Genomic DNA, 18,574 nt, shown 5'->3' with positions numbered 1-18,574 from the left:
TTCATCCCAAGACATTTACTAATTTCTTTTGCAGTTCCTTCCTTGACTCATTGATTAACAATGTGTCATTTAACCAACATATATTTGTGAATTTTCCATTCCTCTGCCTGTTATTCATTTCCATCTTCATTCCATTATATTTAGAGAAACTGTTTTGTATAATTTCAATCTTTTTAAGTTTATTAAGATTCATTTTGTGACCTAACATACTGTGACCCAATTTCTCTATCCTGGAGAATTATCCATAAGCTCTTGAGAAGAGCTCACTGTTTTGTGTGGTACAATGTTCTATACATCTTTTGGGTTTGGTCATTGTTTCCTACTGACATACTTTCTCAGTCCTACTGAGAAAATCAAATATAAGGGTATACTTGAAAACTATCCAGCATCTAAAATAGTCTACACAGTTCTTTTCCAGGAACAAAGAGTCAACCAGTCAAGCGTCTGTACAGATGGGGTACTTTTGTATTCTCTGGACAGATGAGTGTAAAAGGATGTAGAACACACCCAAGTATTAGAAGAGTGTTTCTGTCTTGAGAGCTATCTAGGTAATAGAAAGAAATGATAAACATGTCGGTAACAGCAAAGTAACCCCACCCAATTGAATCAATAATGCTAAGTCATCAGGAAAGAACTGTACAATGGTATTTTGCATTGTACTCTGTGTAGAAGTTTGATATCCTTAATCTTTTTTTCCTATCTCATGAAAGGAGGTAGCCTTCTTCCTTTTTGGAATATGGAATTCTGGAATGTGTCTTAGCCTCTGATTCCATATCCTCCCCACATCTGAGATATTTCTCAATTATTGATCATTAAAGTTTGTTAGTTTGAAGTAATTAGCAAGAGCTTTAGAAATGCTATTTACCTGTTCTTGTTTAGATTTCTTTTACATTGGGAAATATTTCTAGTAGAGATGCACAGATTAGATTAGTTTTCCTTCTGTCTCTCTGAATAGCTTTGAATAACCAATTGAGAAGGTACTGTACTTTAAATATTAAATGTGAAGAGTTCTTTTCTCTGTTTGACTCTAGACTATAATTAATAGTCAAAACAAATTTTTTTCCTTTCATTTTTATAAGGTCAGCCTAAGTCATGAAAAGCTATCTTTACTCTACTTCATATATTGCCATCACCAACATATTAATCTTCAACTCAGAATTTGGCCATGGAATGATTTTTGCTAGCAATCATGGATACTGATGTTTGAATTTGATATGAAACAGATTTTCTTATTTTTCTCATGGATAACCTCTGCCAGAAATTAGATTGATTTTAGTTTGATTATAGAAAAATAATTTAGCTTGAAAAACTGTTGTTCTCTCCTTGGTAAAATGTCCTTGAATGTTAACTTGGAAATAAGATAAGTTGCGTTAAATTTCTTACAGTTATACTATCTTAAACATTGTGGTTAAATTTCTGAAACAATCATGGTAGGACAATTCTTGATTAAAGGGTTTCAGAGAGTCCTTACAGGGAGAAGTTAGGTATAAATTCAATATATAAAATTAATAGATTATCCGTGGTATGCTACTCATCTTGAATAGTAATGAGTGCATTTATCATTTCTTGTTTCATGCCTTTAAGGATTTTATCTTTCCCATAGTTTCATCTATATTAGCATTTTTCAAGTGTGGCCCTTCTTCCAAATGTTTATTGCCTTTCTAAATTTATGACCAAGAGTTGTTGATTCCCACTTCCTGCCTCCTACTGTAGTAGAAGATACAGAATAACTTGCATGCTTGAAGTGTCTTTACTTCCCCAAATCTCATTTGTTTTTAAACCTCCTTTCCCATACTCAAGCATGCAAAGTCAAACGTTTTATATATATATATATATCAGCTGACTGTCTTTTTATAGATACTATTATTTCCCTGAACTTATAATTTAAAGATGTTCTTGTAATAGCCTCACACCTATAGCCATTCACAATGTATCTTATTTGCTAATTTGTGTATGTACTTATTTTATTTATTACTAGAGTTTTATCCCAGCATTCTGTCATTTCATTAACTCTGTATTTGAACCTCTCTAGAATCACTGCCACCTTTATAGTAAAATTCTTTGAAAGATACATCCTGGAAGCTTTAGCCCCACTTGCATATTGTATCAACTTGGCATGTTCTCCATATTCTAGTATATACATGCTTAGCTTCAATAGGTAGAATTTATGAATTGTTATATCTTTATCATATTAGACTAAACATACCTTGTCCTAATATTAAATTAGATATGTAAAAAAACAGAATAATTTGGTGAAATTAGTAAAAGGGCACATGATTTTTAGGTATCTGTCTGTAGGCAAACAAACTATTCCTTCAGAGAATCTAGTTTAGCAACAACTTGGGAGTTATTAGTTTCAGTTATTATATATAAGTAATATGTATCTCTTTAACAGCATACTTTAATCTAGAGTCCCCTTTTAGTTCAAATAAGTGAGAAAGTTTTACTATATTTTTGTTGATGCATATAGAACATTTTAATAATGTTTGTTATGATGGTGACAAAAAATCTAAGATGCAGAACTAGAAATATTGCACTTTTACTTTGTTAGTGACTTTCATCATTTGTGATCACATGATAATGATAGCAAAGTTTTTAATCCTTTATGTTTCTCCAGACTGGTACAGCCTCCTACCTCTGCCTCACTGCCATTGTATTTTTAACATAATAGAACCATATTTTTTCTATTATTAGAGTGAATAAATATTTATTGCATGCTTCCACTCTGTGTCTTTTAAAATATATTGAAAATAATTTTATGTGCTCACAGAAAGGATTATGTATGGTAATGTATTTGGGCTAAGACAATTGCAATAAATGTTTCAATATTGCGTAAGGTGTATGTGTTTTCATTTTTTTGCTTGGAATGATCACAGCATTGTGAGTTCTGAGGTGAATACATGGTGAGAACATCACCAAAGTCTCTAGTCCTACAAACATGCCATTTTGCTGACAATAATTTTTTTGACTTCTATATTGCAGCTGTTGAGAATGGACAGATAGATGTGTTAAGGCTGTTGCTTCGACATGGAGCAAATGTTAATGGATCTCATTCTATGTGTGGATGGAATGCCTTGCACCAGGCCTCTTTTCAGGTATCCTCTGAATTTATTATTTCATTTCCATGTAAATTGTATGTTTTACCCTTTTAAAATGACAGTTCTATACAGCTTTTGCTTCCTAGTTGCCTGTGATTTATGATGGTTAATCTAGTACAGAAAAGGCAGTCTAAATGCTAATGATTGTTCTGAATAAACCAACTGCTCTAGTAGCTACAGTGGGTTTTGGGTTGCAGGGATTAAGTTATTCAAATGTTGATAGCATAGTTAAGAAATCATCAGAATATTTGGGATATAAATTGATTTGGAGCAGTGATTTTTTTATTTATAATGTGTTTAGAAACTGTGATAGCTCTTTAGTACTTAGGTTTGCAAACTAATTTTGCAGGATTTTATACAGATTATAATTCCTATCCGTCTGTGCTTTATTTATTTATGTTTAATGGGCTAACTAGATAATCTAATTGCCTGGCCACTTCCTTCCCATCAAATATAACAATACATTGTTTTTTGCCTCTTTTTTAGTTTTTTGTTTGTTTTTTTTACTGAGAAGGATAAAAAAAAATCTGTAAGAAAAAGATACTATTTTCTTTGTTTTCTCTTATTTAAAATATGAACCTGTGCTTTAGGAAAATGCTGAGATCATAAAATTGCTTCTTAAAAAAGGAGCAAACAAGGAATGCCAGGATGACTTTGGAATCACGCCTTTATTTGTGGCTGCTCAGTATGGCAAGCTAGAAAGCTTGAGCATACTTATTTCATCAGGTAAGATTAATCCATTACATTAGCCTCTGTACTATTAAGATCATCAGTTTCAACTCTGTATCTTCCTAAGGAGAATAATTCTTGACTAGATAAAATTCCGGGTGGGAAATTTATGGTTTTATGTAAGAGGCAAATAAGAATAAATACAAATTGATTTATAAGCCTGGTTACTAAAGTCTATTACTAACATAATGCACAGGTACTAATTTATCTTAAGTAGGAATATAATGATCTATCACCAAAGCAAGTTTATTGGCAAGTGGAATGATGGGGCTGTCCTTTCTTATAAGGACTTGAGCAATTCCAAATTTCTAGGGTACTAAACCATTTTGTGCTTAATTAAATTATTAGATAGCTATTTTGTGTATAAAACCTTTAAATTGTATATTTTGATCAATTACATTGTTATTTAAATGAGTTTATTTCAAAGTATGCTTGCATACTTTATTATGTTAATAGCAACATAAACCTGCTTGAACTTTCTCCCTGACAACCATTACACATTCACCTTTGCCAGAGAAATGGTGCTGAGGTATCATTCTTACTCTGTGACATTTCTGTAACCAAATGTTTGTACTGTTGCGGCTTTTAAATTTCTCCCCATCACTTTTTATGTGCTGCTGCCTGAAGAAGCATGGATAGTTGAAAGGAAAAGGGAAATACTACCAGATTCCCCCTTTTTTTTTAATGCCTAGGTTTTTTTTGTTTTTGTTTTTTTTTTTTTTACTAAACTACCTCCAAATATACAAAACCATTTATTTCAACAGCATGTATTTCTTATTTCTACCTTCTACTAACAAGTCTATAAATACTCAAGTTGTAAGAAGTAAAAGAACAATGAGTGCTAATTTCAGGTGTCTGTTATAAATATTGGGTCTATAAATCCTTGGAATTGAGAGGAATCTCCAAATAATTTATTCAAATGTTGTTATTGTTTAGATTGAGTCCCAGGCACCTAGGCAAACTAAACTGAGGCCTTTCCAAACAAAGATCTAGAAGATATTTCCTGGTAAAGTCAGGGTTTGAACCCAGGCCTTTTGATTTCTGGTCTTTCTCCTTCTACTATATTGTGCCTTCCTGAGGATTGCCCTAATGTAATTTATGACTTCCAGTCCCACAAATTTCAGATATTAGTGTCTAACTAATAAAAATATTTATAACAGAATAGGTTAAACTATACCTTAATGGCTTTCTCTTGCTGATTCTGCCTCCTGTTATCTGGAGCTCTAAGTGTTTGCTTTTTTCTTGGTTTTCCTTCTCTCTTATCTGAATAGCTTTCAATAACCAGTTGAGAAGGGACGTTTATAATGTAACTAACTATATATGTTCCAACTCCTTAAAATGGTTTTCCTTTCAGTGAATTATCCATTATTTTTCCGACTTTTAAAATTGTAGTCCTTAAGAGACTTTTCCTTATTCTTTCTGATATTTTGAAATTGTCAATCAAAATGAACACCGATTAATAACAAAATTAATTGGGTTTCTTTCTTAATTTAGTCTTTTCTCATTAATGATATTTGCTTCTCTCTGAGGTGAAGCATCCACTTAGTATAAGTCAAGAAGATTCTAGTTGTCTAGACACATTGAATGTTCATTTGAAAATTCTGCAGGTTCTATAAACTAATTTACCATTTGTGTTTTGCATAGTTTTTTCTCATCTCAGGACTTTGGTTTATTTGTGCATTTATGGAACATCACTTTAAATAAAGGATAATATTGTTCCCCTTGATGATGATTTTTCCTCAGAGATATATTCCAGAATTTTAAATTCTCATGGTCATGTAATAACATTACATGTTTAAAACATTCTTTTTCACTGATAAAGATTAGGTGAAATCTCCTATTTTCAAAACTGTTAAAATCAATATTGCTATTTTCAACTTTTACAAATATTTACATGCTGATGTCTATATAACTTGATTAGATTTCTACTTTTTAAAATTAACTTAGGAACCCATTTAAATGGACCTTTTTCCTTTTATTATAGGCTTCCTCATTCAGTGGTCATGAAGAAAAGGGATTAATAAAGGGTACAGCCAATATGCGGTTTAGACATAGGCACCATGTTATATCTACTGGTAATTTTTTCCCTAAGTCTTAGCCTGAAATGGTTAGTTGAATCTGTAAAGTCTCATAATTTAGAATTCTTCTGATCTTTTTCAGTTTTTATCTGAAATATTTTATATTTCCTGTGGTTTGCATTTTTTTGTTTTTAAATGTTTACTTGTTGGAGAGGGATTAGAATGAATGAATCCTTCATTGAATAGGATTTTTGTTTTAGCTTAAAAATAAATTCTGAAATATTAATCACTTGTTTTCTTGCTGACATAAAAGCAGAAGTAATTTCAATGATTACCAACAAGTTAGCAAAATAAATATATTTATACAACAGTATTCACTGAGGGGAAGACACTGTTGTACTGTGAAACCCTTTTATGACAGCTGCTTTGAAATTTAAGTTGATTATCGTTTTTTGTTTGCATAAAAAAGGATTACCTGTTAAATGCTTTATTTTGTCTCAGGTGCAAATGTTAATTGTCAAGCCTTGGACAAAGCTACTCCCTTATTCATTGCTGCTCAGGAGGGCCACATAAAATGTGTAGAGCTTTTGCTATCCAGTGGAGCAGATCCTGATCTTTACTGTAATGAGGACAATTGGCAGTTACCTATTCATGCAGCTGCACAAATGGGACATACAAAGTAAGTGTTAAAAACAGAAAATTAAATTGTTTCATAATTAAAAGGAATACGTCTTCTGGGCCAGGCCCTACACCTTTTGGTCTGGTGTAGGGCCTTCCCTACCAACTTGCTGGATGCTAAATCTACCCCTAATCTGCTTCCCATGCCATCCCATCTTTGAATCTTTGAATCCTAGGTATAAGGCCGAGTGATTGAAAATGGGCTGCTCGTCAGGGTTTCTTCTCAGGGTGTTGAAGAGGCTTCCTTCTGCCTTCCCTGTCTGTAGTCTCCTGTTTCTCTCCAGTTTGAGCCCAGATATCTTTAGGTAGTAATCTGATGGCTTTCTGCACTTACTCTATCTTCCTAACGCCAGAAAGCTTTTGAGTTTGTGACCCTTGTTGTTGGAGTCAAACATTTTGTGGTATTGAATAATCCTTCCTCTCTTGAATCCTTTGACTTGACTTCTCATTATCAAATTTCAAGTCTAACTGGGTACTTCCTCCTGCTTCTATTAATTTTCTTTAGTAGCCAGAAGTTTCCATGAAATTATTGGTGTTTTTCAGGAAAATGAGGGATTTAAAGAAAATTGAACCTTTCTAAAAATTGGGAATTTCAAGATTCTTAGTAGCCAATCACCTGGTTTACATCTATTAGGATATAGAAGCTATCTTAACATAAATTGACTCTGAAAATTTAATTCTACAATAATAATTTTTATAGCTATTTATAGTATTTATTTTAGAATAATAGTCAAGTCCTTACTCCTTATGTTTACATGGTAGGAAAACTGTTCTGCAATTTGGCTGTATTGCCACTAGGTGGCATGGTATTTCATGATTTCCTTAAAGATATCTGTAAGCTTGTTTGTCTCTTGGAGAATATTATGAATTTCCACCTATTTTAAAAAATTAAACAAGCACATTGACTAAACTTAAGAGATGTTAGACTCACTCCTTATTTTAACAACATGCTTAAGTTTTAACATTTTATATTTTTCTCAATTCTTCATTATTTATATAAGTATAAATTTAAAACCAATTTCTTTATAATGCTCTGAGAATTTGTCCTCACTTATTCCCAATTTTGGGAATTATATTTGGCACTGATGATTTCCTCTATAGTTTACTTCTAAGGTAATCCATTTTATGGATATAAATTCTTCTTAAATATTATGTTAGGCCTACCCACATAAAGAAACATAGCAAAGAGAGAAAAATTGTTGAAAGTATACTTTGAAGTATCCCTACCTGTCTTTTCTCATCAAGAGAGGAATTTCTTGGCTTATTTTATCCTTCCAGTCTTATTTTATTTTTAATTTTTAAAGAGTAGACTAGTCCTTTCTCCAGAAGACTGTTGAAGATACATTTTTGAATAACATAGGAATCTATATTTTAATGATTTTCTTTAGAACTTTCTCTATCAACCAGCTTCTATATAAATCTGTCTTAATATTTAAAGAGCTTTTATTCTTTTCAGAAAATAGAGTACTTTGAATAGCATAGGCAGCAATTCTGACTTCTTCCTGATGAAATTGTTCTTTATTTCATGTCCCTCACCATCTTTAAAATTTTTTACTAATGGGAAAAATAAAACTTTAGTTGATACTTAACAAAAATAATTTATTTTCTTAACACAAGTTAATATTTAGCAAAATGAAGTTTAAATACTTAATCAGATCCTAAAGTATCTAATATAAATTTTGCATTTTAGTCAGGGGATAAGGTTGTGGTGGGAAGGTAAATAAGTAGTGAAAATAACAAAAGGAAACCACATTGCCCATTTAGGTATAAAAACATTACTTAATTCTGTTTCAGATATATTTAATGACCTTTGTGTTAAACAACAATTGTATAGGTAACATTTTGGAGTAACTGTAGCATATAGTAATTTTAATGAACATGGAAGATATACTGAAGACAGAAAAATTTTAAATCAGTCAGTGGGTGACTCTGTGCTTCAGAAATGTTGCCTAAACTCATGAACATATAAAAACCTTAAATTTTCCTGAATTTATGTATTTGTAGAATCTTGGACTTGTTAATACCATTTACTAACCGGGTCTGTGACACTGGGCCAGACAAAGTTAGCCCTGTTTATTCAGCAGTGTTTGGAGGGCATGAAGACTGCCTAGAAACACTACTCCAGAAAGGCTACAGTCCAGACGCTCAGATTTGCCTCATCTTTGGATTCAGTACTCCCATGTGTATGGCTTTGCAAAAAGAGTATGTATATTTACTTATTATATTCTTATTCCATTTTGCTATGTATATTCCCTAATGACTTTCTTTTGTGATGAAACTTAGTATCTCTGTTTATGCTAAATGGCTGACATAAAAGCACAAAACAGACAAATAACGAAAACTTCTGTGATGTATCTTGTTCAGTAAACCTGTAGCAAAAATGAGGTACTGATGTCATATTTTTCCCCCTTCCCTTTTTGGAATTGGATTACATTTTTACTATAGCAATTTGGGGAATACATTCAATGTATTAAAATAAATGCAGGAATTCTGTGATATTCTTGATCTTCAAAACAGCTCAAGAACTAAAAATGAGATGGTATCAAGTAAGATTGTGACTGTCTCTATTTATCATTTTAACTTTATCTTTACAGAGCGTATTAGGAACCTACAATAAAACTTTAGTTTTATAGATATTATTACCTTTTTAATGTATTGGGTGTGTAGCATTTCTTTATGTGAGTCAGAGTAATGATGTGTTTTAAAATGTCTTAAAAATATTTGTTTTGCCAATCTGCCATGGTCCCATGGAGTAAAATGAAGTGAAAAATCACTGTTGCTTTATTAGCTTCTGGCCCATAATTTGTTTATCAGACTCCTAAGGTTTTATAATAGACAATAAACATAAAACCATTAGTAGGGGAAAGCCATATTGTCCATCCAATACTGAAATAAGTTGTGCAGATAGACACTATTGTTTTTAATGATGTAAAAGAAGTTCCATGTATATACACCTCTAATTTCATTGGTTTTCCTGAATTTGTCATTAAGAATTTCTCATTGTGGTTTAATTTAAATATTTATAAAAAACATATTTATTAAGGTTTTCAGTCTCTATCATCTTTTAGAATAATCAGCTACAAACCTTAATGTCTGCTTTATTAAATAGTGGTTCATTTATTTGTCCTGAAGTTAAGCTTCCAGGTATATATTTCCAGTCTCAGTATTCAGAGTTGTGGTTAATAAATATATGTTCATTCTGTGTGTAACTTTCATGATTTCATCGGATACCATTCAAGTTTTATTTTTTTAAACAGTTTACCTTTAGTAAGGTTGCACTGGTGACTTATTCATTTGTCTTTTTCTGTACTATACAGAAAAAAAATACTCCATTATATATTTTTAGTAGACCAGAATTAGATATTTTTATTGGATCAGAACATAGTGGTTTTGGATAGTTTGTATTTATGTGTATGTGTCCAGTATAATGATGGCCTTTTATGGCCTTCATCATATCTTTCAATGGAATGGTTTCTTCATCTTTTTGATCACAACAGCTAAACTCATGTCTCGTTAGCTTGTTAGTATAATTTGAATTGAACACAGTGCCCCTATTAATCCTAAAACACCTTAAAATTAATGATATTCCTTGAGAGTTGGGCAGTCTGTTTCATGCCATTTATAGATTCAGATAAATGAGGTTTGGTAGGAAAGGTCTTAAATAGGCTGCTGGATTTTCCAAAATTAGTTGAAATTCTAGGGGCAGCTCTTTTTCTCCTTTGATTTCTATAAAATCAGTCAATAACATTAATTGGCCATTTGTTACATAGAGAGCACTAAATAAATCCTACTAAATTAAGCTGTAAACTTGGGACCTATCATTTAAGAACTTAAAATCTAATGGGAAAAAATCATCTTGCTCTGCTATTTTCTGCTACCTTTAGCAAATAAGTGTTTATTTATATATATTAACTCATGGAATGCAATGATTCTACTATTTCATTATATTTACGCTGATTATAAATACAAGCTATTTTCCTATTCTAGAATAGTAATAAAATAGTAATTTTTCTTTTCCTTTCACAAATACTCCAAAGTTGTATTTTTAGGGAACTCCATACATAGTTGATTTACCTCTTATATCAGACTTATTCTGTAGAATTTGTTTTACTGTGTAAACTTCATTTCTGGTAAGAAATTTTTAAGGAGGGTGGGACTGCTTCTTAGAAGCTTAGATGGAGTAAGTCCGGTTAATAGCTTGCATATCAGTCAATATAAATATAATGTGAAATCATTTAGGTTATTTAGGGATTCTATATAAAACTTTGCTGATCAAGCAAGAAAACTTTCATTCTCCCAGTAGATTTTGTTTTGGTATATTAAAAGGATAATTTAGCTTGTGTCTGAGAAAAACTAAAAACTGAAAAATTTGTTAAGTTTTTTATTTCTTTCAATGAGTGAGTATCTTAAAATCATATACCTAAAAATTTAATTTCTTAGAATTGTCATTTAAAAGCAAGGGTAATTGAATATAATTTCAATTTTTAAGCATCTATTGTGTTAACTTTTGGTTAATGAAACGTATCTATTTCCTGTATTCCGTTTACCAATTATTAATAAGTATTTGAATTTTGGCCACAAAACTGGTACCAGGAAATGTGGAAGACTCCACTTTCCAAAACTATTTTCTATTCTAATTTTTAGAGAATTGGTAATGGATAATGAGATAAAGTTAGTGATGTAAGTTTTGAAGTATTATTTTTATAGCAACATGTATTACAATGTTTATTTGATATACGATTGTTGTATAAAGAGATTTAATCAACATTTATCTGAGATGATGTGTTAATGAGTCAGAATCTTGCTTTCTTGCTTGTAATTACCTTTCTGGTATTTCTTTGGGAGATTTCTAAATTTAGTATTTCTGGCCTTTCTAGCACTGTTGTCCTGCTGTGTGCTAGTAAACTTCCATCTGCTTTTATAAATAGTACTAATGATATAAAAGGTGATGAAAATAATAAATATAAAAATAATAAATATAAATAATGGCTCTACATTTTGAGCTTTCTCTTCTTTATTATCTTATTCACCCTATTCAACTTTTTAGCTCAAGATTAGCATTCTGAAATGGTTTTGCTGGGTGTCACTTTGAGAGGTTGAGCTTCCATTTGAAGCAATCACTTTTAATTCTTTTTGCTCCTCTATGGTATGGAGGAAAGGTATCTCCTTCATTACTGTAGAAATTCTGTAGCAAAAGCAGTCTTTGTCCTGGGGGCTAAAAAGTTAAGAGCTGCAGTGACATGAAGCCAGTCTTTCAAGGGCACAGTTGAGTGATTCAACTCAAATGAGAAAGTGTAAGAAAAAGGATTCCTCCATCTAGAATGGATAAAGGAGGAGAAAGTTGAGAAATTCCAAGATAATTTGAAAAGATTATTGTCTTTTTATATGTGGCTATAGAAGGGAACTGTGGTTTAGCTGACCTGATTTTGTTGATCATTCTAATTCTTATTGATTGTTTTAGTTTCCTAGACTGCTTAAAACAAGCACCATGAAATAGTTCAGCTTGAACAATGGGAATTTATTAGCCTACAGTTTTGAGGCTGAGAAAATATCCAAATCAAGGCATCATCAAGGCGATGCTTTCTTCCCAGAGACTGACCTCTGGTGATCCTAGGCTCCTCTGCCACATGGCAACATCTGTTGGTCTTTCCCTTCTTTTCCTGGGTTTTGTTGATTTCAGCTTCTTGCTTCCATAGCCTTCTCTCTCCCTCTCCTTTCTCTCTCTCTCTCTGTCATTTGGTTTATAAAGGACTGCCGTAATAGGATTAAGTCCCATCCTTCATGAGGTAGGTCACACCATAACTGAAGTAGCCTCATGAAAAGATCCTACTTACAATGGGTTTACACTCACATGAAATGGATCACATTTAAAAATACATTTTTTCTAGAATATATACAGCTTCAAACTATCACATGCTGCTCTCTGGACCCCAAAAAGACGTGTTCTTTCCACATACGAAATGAATTAGTTCCATTTCAATATCCCATTAAGTCATTTCAATAACAATACCAAGTACAAAGTCTCATCAGAATCGGCTATACATGTGGTCTGACTTTGGGCCACATGTGAAACTGTGGTTAGTGAAACTGTGAAACCTAGAGAATAAGTTGTCTGCTTCCTATATACAATGGAGGGACAGGCATAGGATAAAATTCCCATTCCCGTAGGAAAAATTGGAGGGGAAACACGAGTCACAAGTCCCAGATAATTACAGAACCCTGCAGGGCATATGCCATTAGATTTCAAGGTCTGAGAATCACCTATGGAATGATATTTTGTCCTCCCGGACTCGATGGAATGGCAGCCCCATCCCTTCCAAGTGCTTGCACACTGGCCATCTCTCCCCAAGCATTGGGGTGAAGGTTCCACACTCTTTAAGCACCAGAGTCTCCACATTCCCCATGGCATAGGTATACTCTCAACAGACTTTGGGGGGTGGCCAGACTCTCTGCAATCCCCAGGGCATCTGTGAAAACTGGGGTGGTAGCACTCTTCCTGGACAATGGGGTGGAAGGCCAACTCTCTACAAGTACAAGGACAGATCAACCTTTCAACATGTTTGGACCCTGTCTCTTGGCCTGAGAAGATATCTTCAGTCCAGACCTCAGCTTCCTTCGTGCTGCCCTTGAAGTGATTTTTCCTTCAGTCTGTCTCTTTTCTGTCCCTTTAATTTAGGCTGACAGTGGTTCAATTCATACAGATCTCTCAAAAAGCTTGTCAGTTTTGAATGTACACAGGGGTCCAAATCATCAGACAGTAGGGCTTTCCTTAGATGCTTCCTTCCTGGATAACTGCACCTCTAATCCTGACTTGCACTGAAATGTCTTTCTGAATCCATGTTCAGTTAAACACTCACATGAGTCACTGTTCTCTGGGGACTTGCTTTCCAGAAGCTCAGAATTTTCCAATCCATCAACTTCAGATTTCTTTGGGCCTAGGAGTTCATTTCTCAGCTTATCCCTTTCCTTTCACATTCTGCTATAAGCTGCAAGAAGAAACCAGGATGCATTTTCTGCATATAGTTTGGTAATGTCTTCAGCTAAATATCCAAGCTCATCACTCTTAAATTCTGCCATCCATCCAACATTATAACTCAATTTTGCCAGGTTCTCTGGCAATTTAAAACAAGGCTCACCTTTCCTCCAGTTTCCAGTAGCAATGTCATCATTTTCTTCCCAAGGCATCATCAGAAGTACCTTTAGCATCCATATTTCTATGACTAGTCTTTTCAAAGCAATCTAGGCTTTTTCTATCAACCACCTCACAATTCTCCCAGTTTCTATCCATTATCCAATTCCAAAGCCATTTCCACATTTTTTTATATTTGCAATAGCAGCACCCCACTCTCCTGGTACCAAATCTGTTTTAATTTTGCCCAGTTTCTTAGGCTGCTTAAAGTAAATACCATGAAACGGTTCCACTTGAACAGTGGGAATTAATTAGTTTACAGTTTTGAGGCTGAGAAAATGTTCAAACCAGAGCATCATCAAGGCTATGCTTTCTTCTTAAAGACCAGCTGCCAGCAATCCTTGGCTCCTCTGCAACATGGCAAGGTTGTCTTCTGGTCTCTCCTTTCACTTCCAGGTTTCTTTGATTTCATCTTCTTGCTTCCATGACTTTTTTTCTTTCTCTGTATTCATTTAGTTTATAAAGGACTCCAGTAAGAGGATTAAGGCCTATCCTTAATGAGGTGGGTCACACCTTAACTGAAGTAACCTCATCAAAAAGTCGCACTTACAGTGGGTTTACACCCACAGGAATGGATTAGATATAGACCATGTTTTTGTGGGGGTACATACAGCTTCAAACTGCCACACTGATCATTATAATCAAATTGGTTTCATAGAAATTCTTGTGTCCATTCTAGTCATATCAAATGTGGGTTCATCTAATGAAGACCTAATATCTTCATTCAGTTTTAGCTGATCGCTGACAGGAAGATTTAGTAAAATTTATGATACGGCCTTTTGATAGTTATATTAATAAGTTGGTTAGATAATTGTTCTAGTTTGCAAGCTGTCAGAACACAATATACCAGAATTGGAATGGCTTTTATAGAGGGAAATTTAATAAGTTACAAGTTTACAGCTCTAAGCCTATGGAAATGTCCAAACTAAGGCATCTAGGGAAAGATACCTTGTTTGAAGAAAGGCTGATGGGTAGGGAGCACCTCTGTCAGCTGGGAAGACATGCCAGTGCCTTGCTGGCCCCTTGCTCCTGAGCTCTGTGCTCTAAGCCTCTGTTCCTGTGGGGATTCCTCAGTTTCCTTCTCCAGGGCTAGCTTTTATCTCTTGGCTTCTCTTGGCCCACTCCAGATTCTGGCTTGCTTAACATCTCATGGCAACAGCTGCTGGGCTCCAAGCATCTCCAAACATCCCTGTCTCTTTTCTCCATGTATCAACTCTGCGCTGAAGTTTCTGTCTTCTCTGAGGCTTCTGTCATTTCTGGCTCTCTCTCCAAAATATTTCCTCTTTTAAAGGATTCCAGTAAGATAATCAAGACCCACCTGGAATGGGTAGAGTCACATTTCCATCTAATAAAATTTAATACCCTAAACTGGGTGTGTCACATCTCAGTGGAGATAATTTGATTCGAAGATTCCAACCTACAGTATTGAATCAGGATTAGAAGTGGCTGCCTCCACAAGATTGAATCAAGATTAAAACATGGCTTTTCTGGGGTGCATAATAGATTCAAACTGGCACAGATATTTTGTGCATTTATATAAAATGCTCAAGATTATTGCCCATTTCTATTTATGTTATTTTTATGTTGAATAACCTCTTATTGTACTTCTTTTATTTGGGCATTGTTTCAAATACAAAGAACAAAAATGATGGCAAATGTACAAGCTCAAAAGTAAGGTGTAGACATTGCTTTTTTAGTATTTATACCTCTCCTCTTTCTCTGGCTGATTATATTCATTGTTTCCACAGTGTTCTACAGTTCTTAATATTTATATTAAATAAGATGAACTATTTCTGTTAAACCAAGATACATCTTGGACTTGAAGAGTTTTCCTGACTCTCCATCAGGGCTTGAGAGGAAATCCATTGAAATATTCAGGAAAATACATATATAAATCTATTCTAGTTTGCTAGCTGCCAGAATGCAATATAACAGAAATGGAACGGCTTTTAAAAAGGGGAATTTGAAGAGACTTCCTGGCCAAGATGGCGGCTTAGCAATGTGCATGTTTTAGTTCGTCCTCCAGAACAACTACTAAATAACCAGAAACAGTACAGAACAGCTCCTGGGCCGACGTCAGTGACCAGACACACAACGTACCCCAGTCTGAAACAGCTGGACTGACTGAGAGCCCCCCCAGAAGCATGAGTTCCACAAGCTGCGGCGGCTGGTGCCCCTCCCCCGCAGGCTGCTTCCCAGAGGGGAAAGGAAAGAGACTTTACCAGCAAGAGGGGCTGAGCCCAACCAAACGCCAATTGGGGAATTAATTAACAAATTCTGACTAGTCAAAATAGGTCCCCAGCTTAGCTGAACCTGGTCAAATTGGAGGTCACTCATTTTGGCCCTGGTGCCAAGGGGACAGATCTGACAGAAAAAGGAAAAAAAAAAAAGGAAACAGAGGTTTTTGTGGCTGTGTTTCTACAAAGGCTTGACTGCCTTTGGATACAGTGGCAGGGCTTCTCAGGCTGCAACTGCCCCAGGCATAGGCAGAAACAAGCTCGTTTGAGGGCTTGTCTGGAGCCTGAGCCTTCCCCAGGGGAAGGGTGAAGCCCAAATCAGGTGGAATCCCTCCCTCAAGGAAGTCAGACACCAGGGCTTGGTAATTTGAAGCCATTAAAACCAGCCTACAACCTCTCCTCCGTCTCCATCATGCCCCCAGCAGGGAGAGTCTGCCATAGTTAAAGGTACCGCATCATCTTATGCTGGTAGGACCTGCAGGCAGACAAGCACCACATACTGGGCAGGGTAAGAAAAACAGAGTCTAGAGACTTCACAGGAAAGTCTTTCAACTTGCTGGGTCTCACCCTCAGGGAAAACTGACACAGGTGACTCTTTCCTCCCGATAGGAGGCCAGTTTGGTCTGGGAAAATCCGGCTGGGGACTATAATACGTAAGTAGATCCTACTAAGGGTGGGGGGTGGGGGGGAAAGGCACTGTACAAGCAGGGCAAGAAACAAGAAAACAAGAACTGAAAAATTCTCCTCTATTAAACAAAACCTAAGCTAGAGGTCCAGATAAAGCTGAACTGAATGTCAAAGAACAGATAGACAACAAATTCATCCAGCAAGAAAACCCTAGGTAAAAGAAGTGAAAGCAATCCCCAGAATAAACTAATTAAGGTAATTAAATGCCTAAACGCCAGCAAAAAATAAAAAATCACACTAGGAAAATTGAAGATATGGCCCAGTCAAAAGAACAAACCAACAATTCAAATGACATACAGGAGCTGAAACAATTAATTCAGAATGTACAAACAGACATGGAAAACCTCATCAAAAACCAAATCAGTGAATTGAGGGAGGATATAAAGAAGGCAAGGAAAGAACAAAAAGAAGAAACTGAAAGTCTGAAAAAACAAATCACAGAACTTACGGGAATGAAAGACACAGTAGAAGAGATGAAAAAAACAATGGAAACCTACAATGGTAGATTTCATGAGGCAGAATGATTAGTGAACTGGAGGACAGAACATCTGGAATCTGACAAGCAAAAGAAAATATAGGGAAAAGAATGGAAAAATATGAACAGGGACTCAGGGAATTGAATGACAATATGAAATGCACGAATATACGCATTGTGGGTGTCCCAGAAGGAGAAGAGAAGGGAAAAGGAGGAGAAAAACTAATGGAGGAGATTATCACTGAAAACTTCCCAACTCTTATGAGAGACTTAAAATTACAGATATAAGAAGTGCAGCATACCCCAAAGAGAATAGATCCAAATAAACGTACTCCAAGACATTTACTAATCAGAATGTCAGAGGTCAAAGAGAAAGATAGAATCTTGAAAGCAGCAAGAGAAAAGCAATCCATCACAATCAAGGGAAGTCCAATAAGACTAGGTGTAGATTTCTCAGCAGAAACCATGGAGCTGAGAAGACAGTGGGATGATATATTTAAATTACTAAAAGAGAAAAACTGCCAACCAAGAATTCTATATCCAGCAAAATTGTCCTTCAAAAATGAGGGAGAAATTAAAACATTTTCAGACAGAAAAATCACTGAGAGAATTTGTGACCAAGAGACCATCTCTGCAAGAAATACTAAACAGAGCACTAGAGGCAGATCTAAAAAGAGAGGAGAGACAGATGTGGAGAAGAGTGTAGAAATGAAGGCTATCAGTAAAGGTAAAAAGAAGAAAAATTAGATATGACATATAAAATCCAAAAGGTAAGATGGTAGAAGTAAATACTACCTGTACAGTAAAAACACTAAATGTTAATGGATTAAACTCTCCAATCAAAAGACATTGACTGGCAGAATGGATTAAAAACAGAACCCATCTATATGCTGTCTCTACTCAAAGGACATGAGGACAAGGACACAAATGGACATTTGCACACCAATGTTTATAGCAGCATTATTTACAATTACCAAGAGATGGAAACAGCCAAAATGTCCATCAACAAATGGGTGGCTAAACAAATTGTGGCATATACATACGATGGAATATTATGTAGCTGTAAGACAGAATAAAGTTATGAAGTATGTAACAACATGGATGGACCTTGAGGACATTATGGTGAGTGAGATTGGCCGGAAACAGAAAGACAAATACTGTATGGTCTCACTGATGTGAACTGACATTGGTGAATAAACTTGGATATTTCATTGGTAACAGAGACCATCAAGAGATAGAAATAGGGTAAGATATTGGATAATTGGAGCTGAAGGGATACAGATTGTGCAACAAGACTGAATATAAAAACTCAGAAATGGACAGCACAATACTACCTAACTGTAATACAATTATGTTAAAACACTGAATAAAGCTGCATGTGAGAATGATAGAGGGAGGAGGGCTGGGGGCATAAATGAAATCAGAAAGAAAGATGATAAAGATTGAGATGGTATAATCTAGGA

The 18,574-nt window shown here is 34.8% G+C and overlaps 1 protein-coding gene across 2 annotated transcripts in view; it reads left to right on the top strand.

Annotated features, from left to right (window-relative positions):
* The window catches only part of ASB3 (ankyrin repeat and SOCS box containing 3), a 173,761-nt gene that overhangs the window by 101,805 nt on the left and 53,382 nt on the right, over positions 1-18,574 (top strand). For both annotated transcript variants that reach the window (XM_077134213.1, XM_077134214.1), the window contains exons 4-7: positions 2,983-3,095; positions 3,689-3,824; positions 6,347-6,524; positions 8,528-8,725. In XM_077134213.1, the coding sequence (XP_076990328.1) occupies positions 2,983-3,095; positions 3,689-3,824; positions 6,347-6,524; positions 8,528-8,725 (625 nt within the window). The remainder of the gene's footprint in view (positions 1-2,982; positions 3,096-3,688; positions 3,825-6,346; positions 6,525-8,527; positions 8,726-18,574) is intronic.

Source organism: Tamandua tetradactyla, chromosome 17 (genome assembly GCF_023851605.1).
Source record: "Tamandua tetradactyla isolate mTamTet1 chromosome 17, mTamTet1.pri, whole genome shotgun sequence".
NCBI lineage: Eukaryota > Metazoa > Chordata > Mammalia > Pilosa > Myrmecophagidae > Tamandua > Tamandua tetradactyla.
This window is presented reverse-complemented; position numbering and strand designations above follow the sequence as displayed.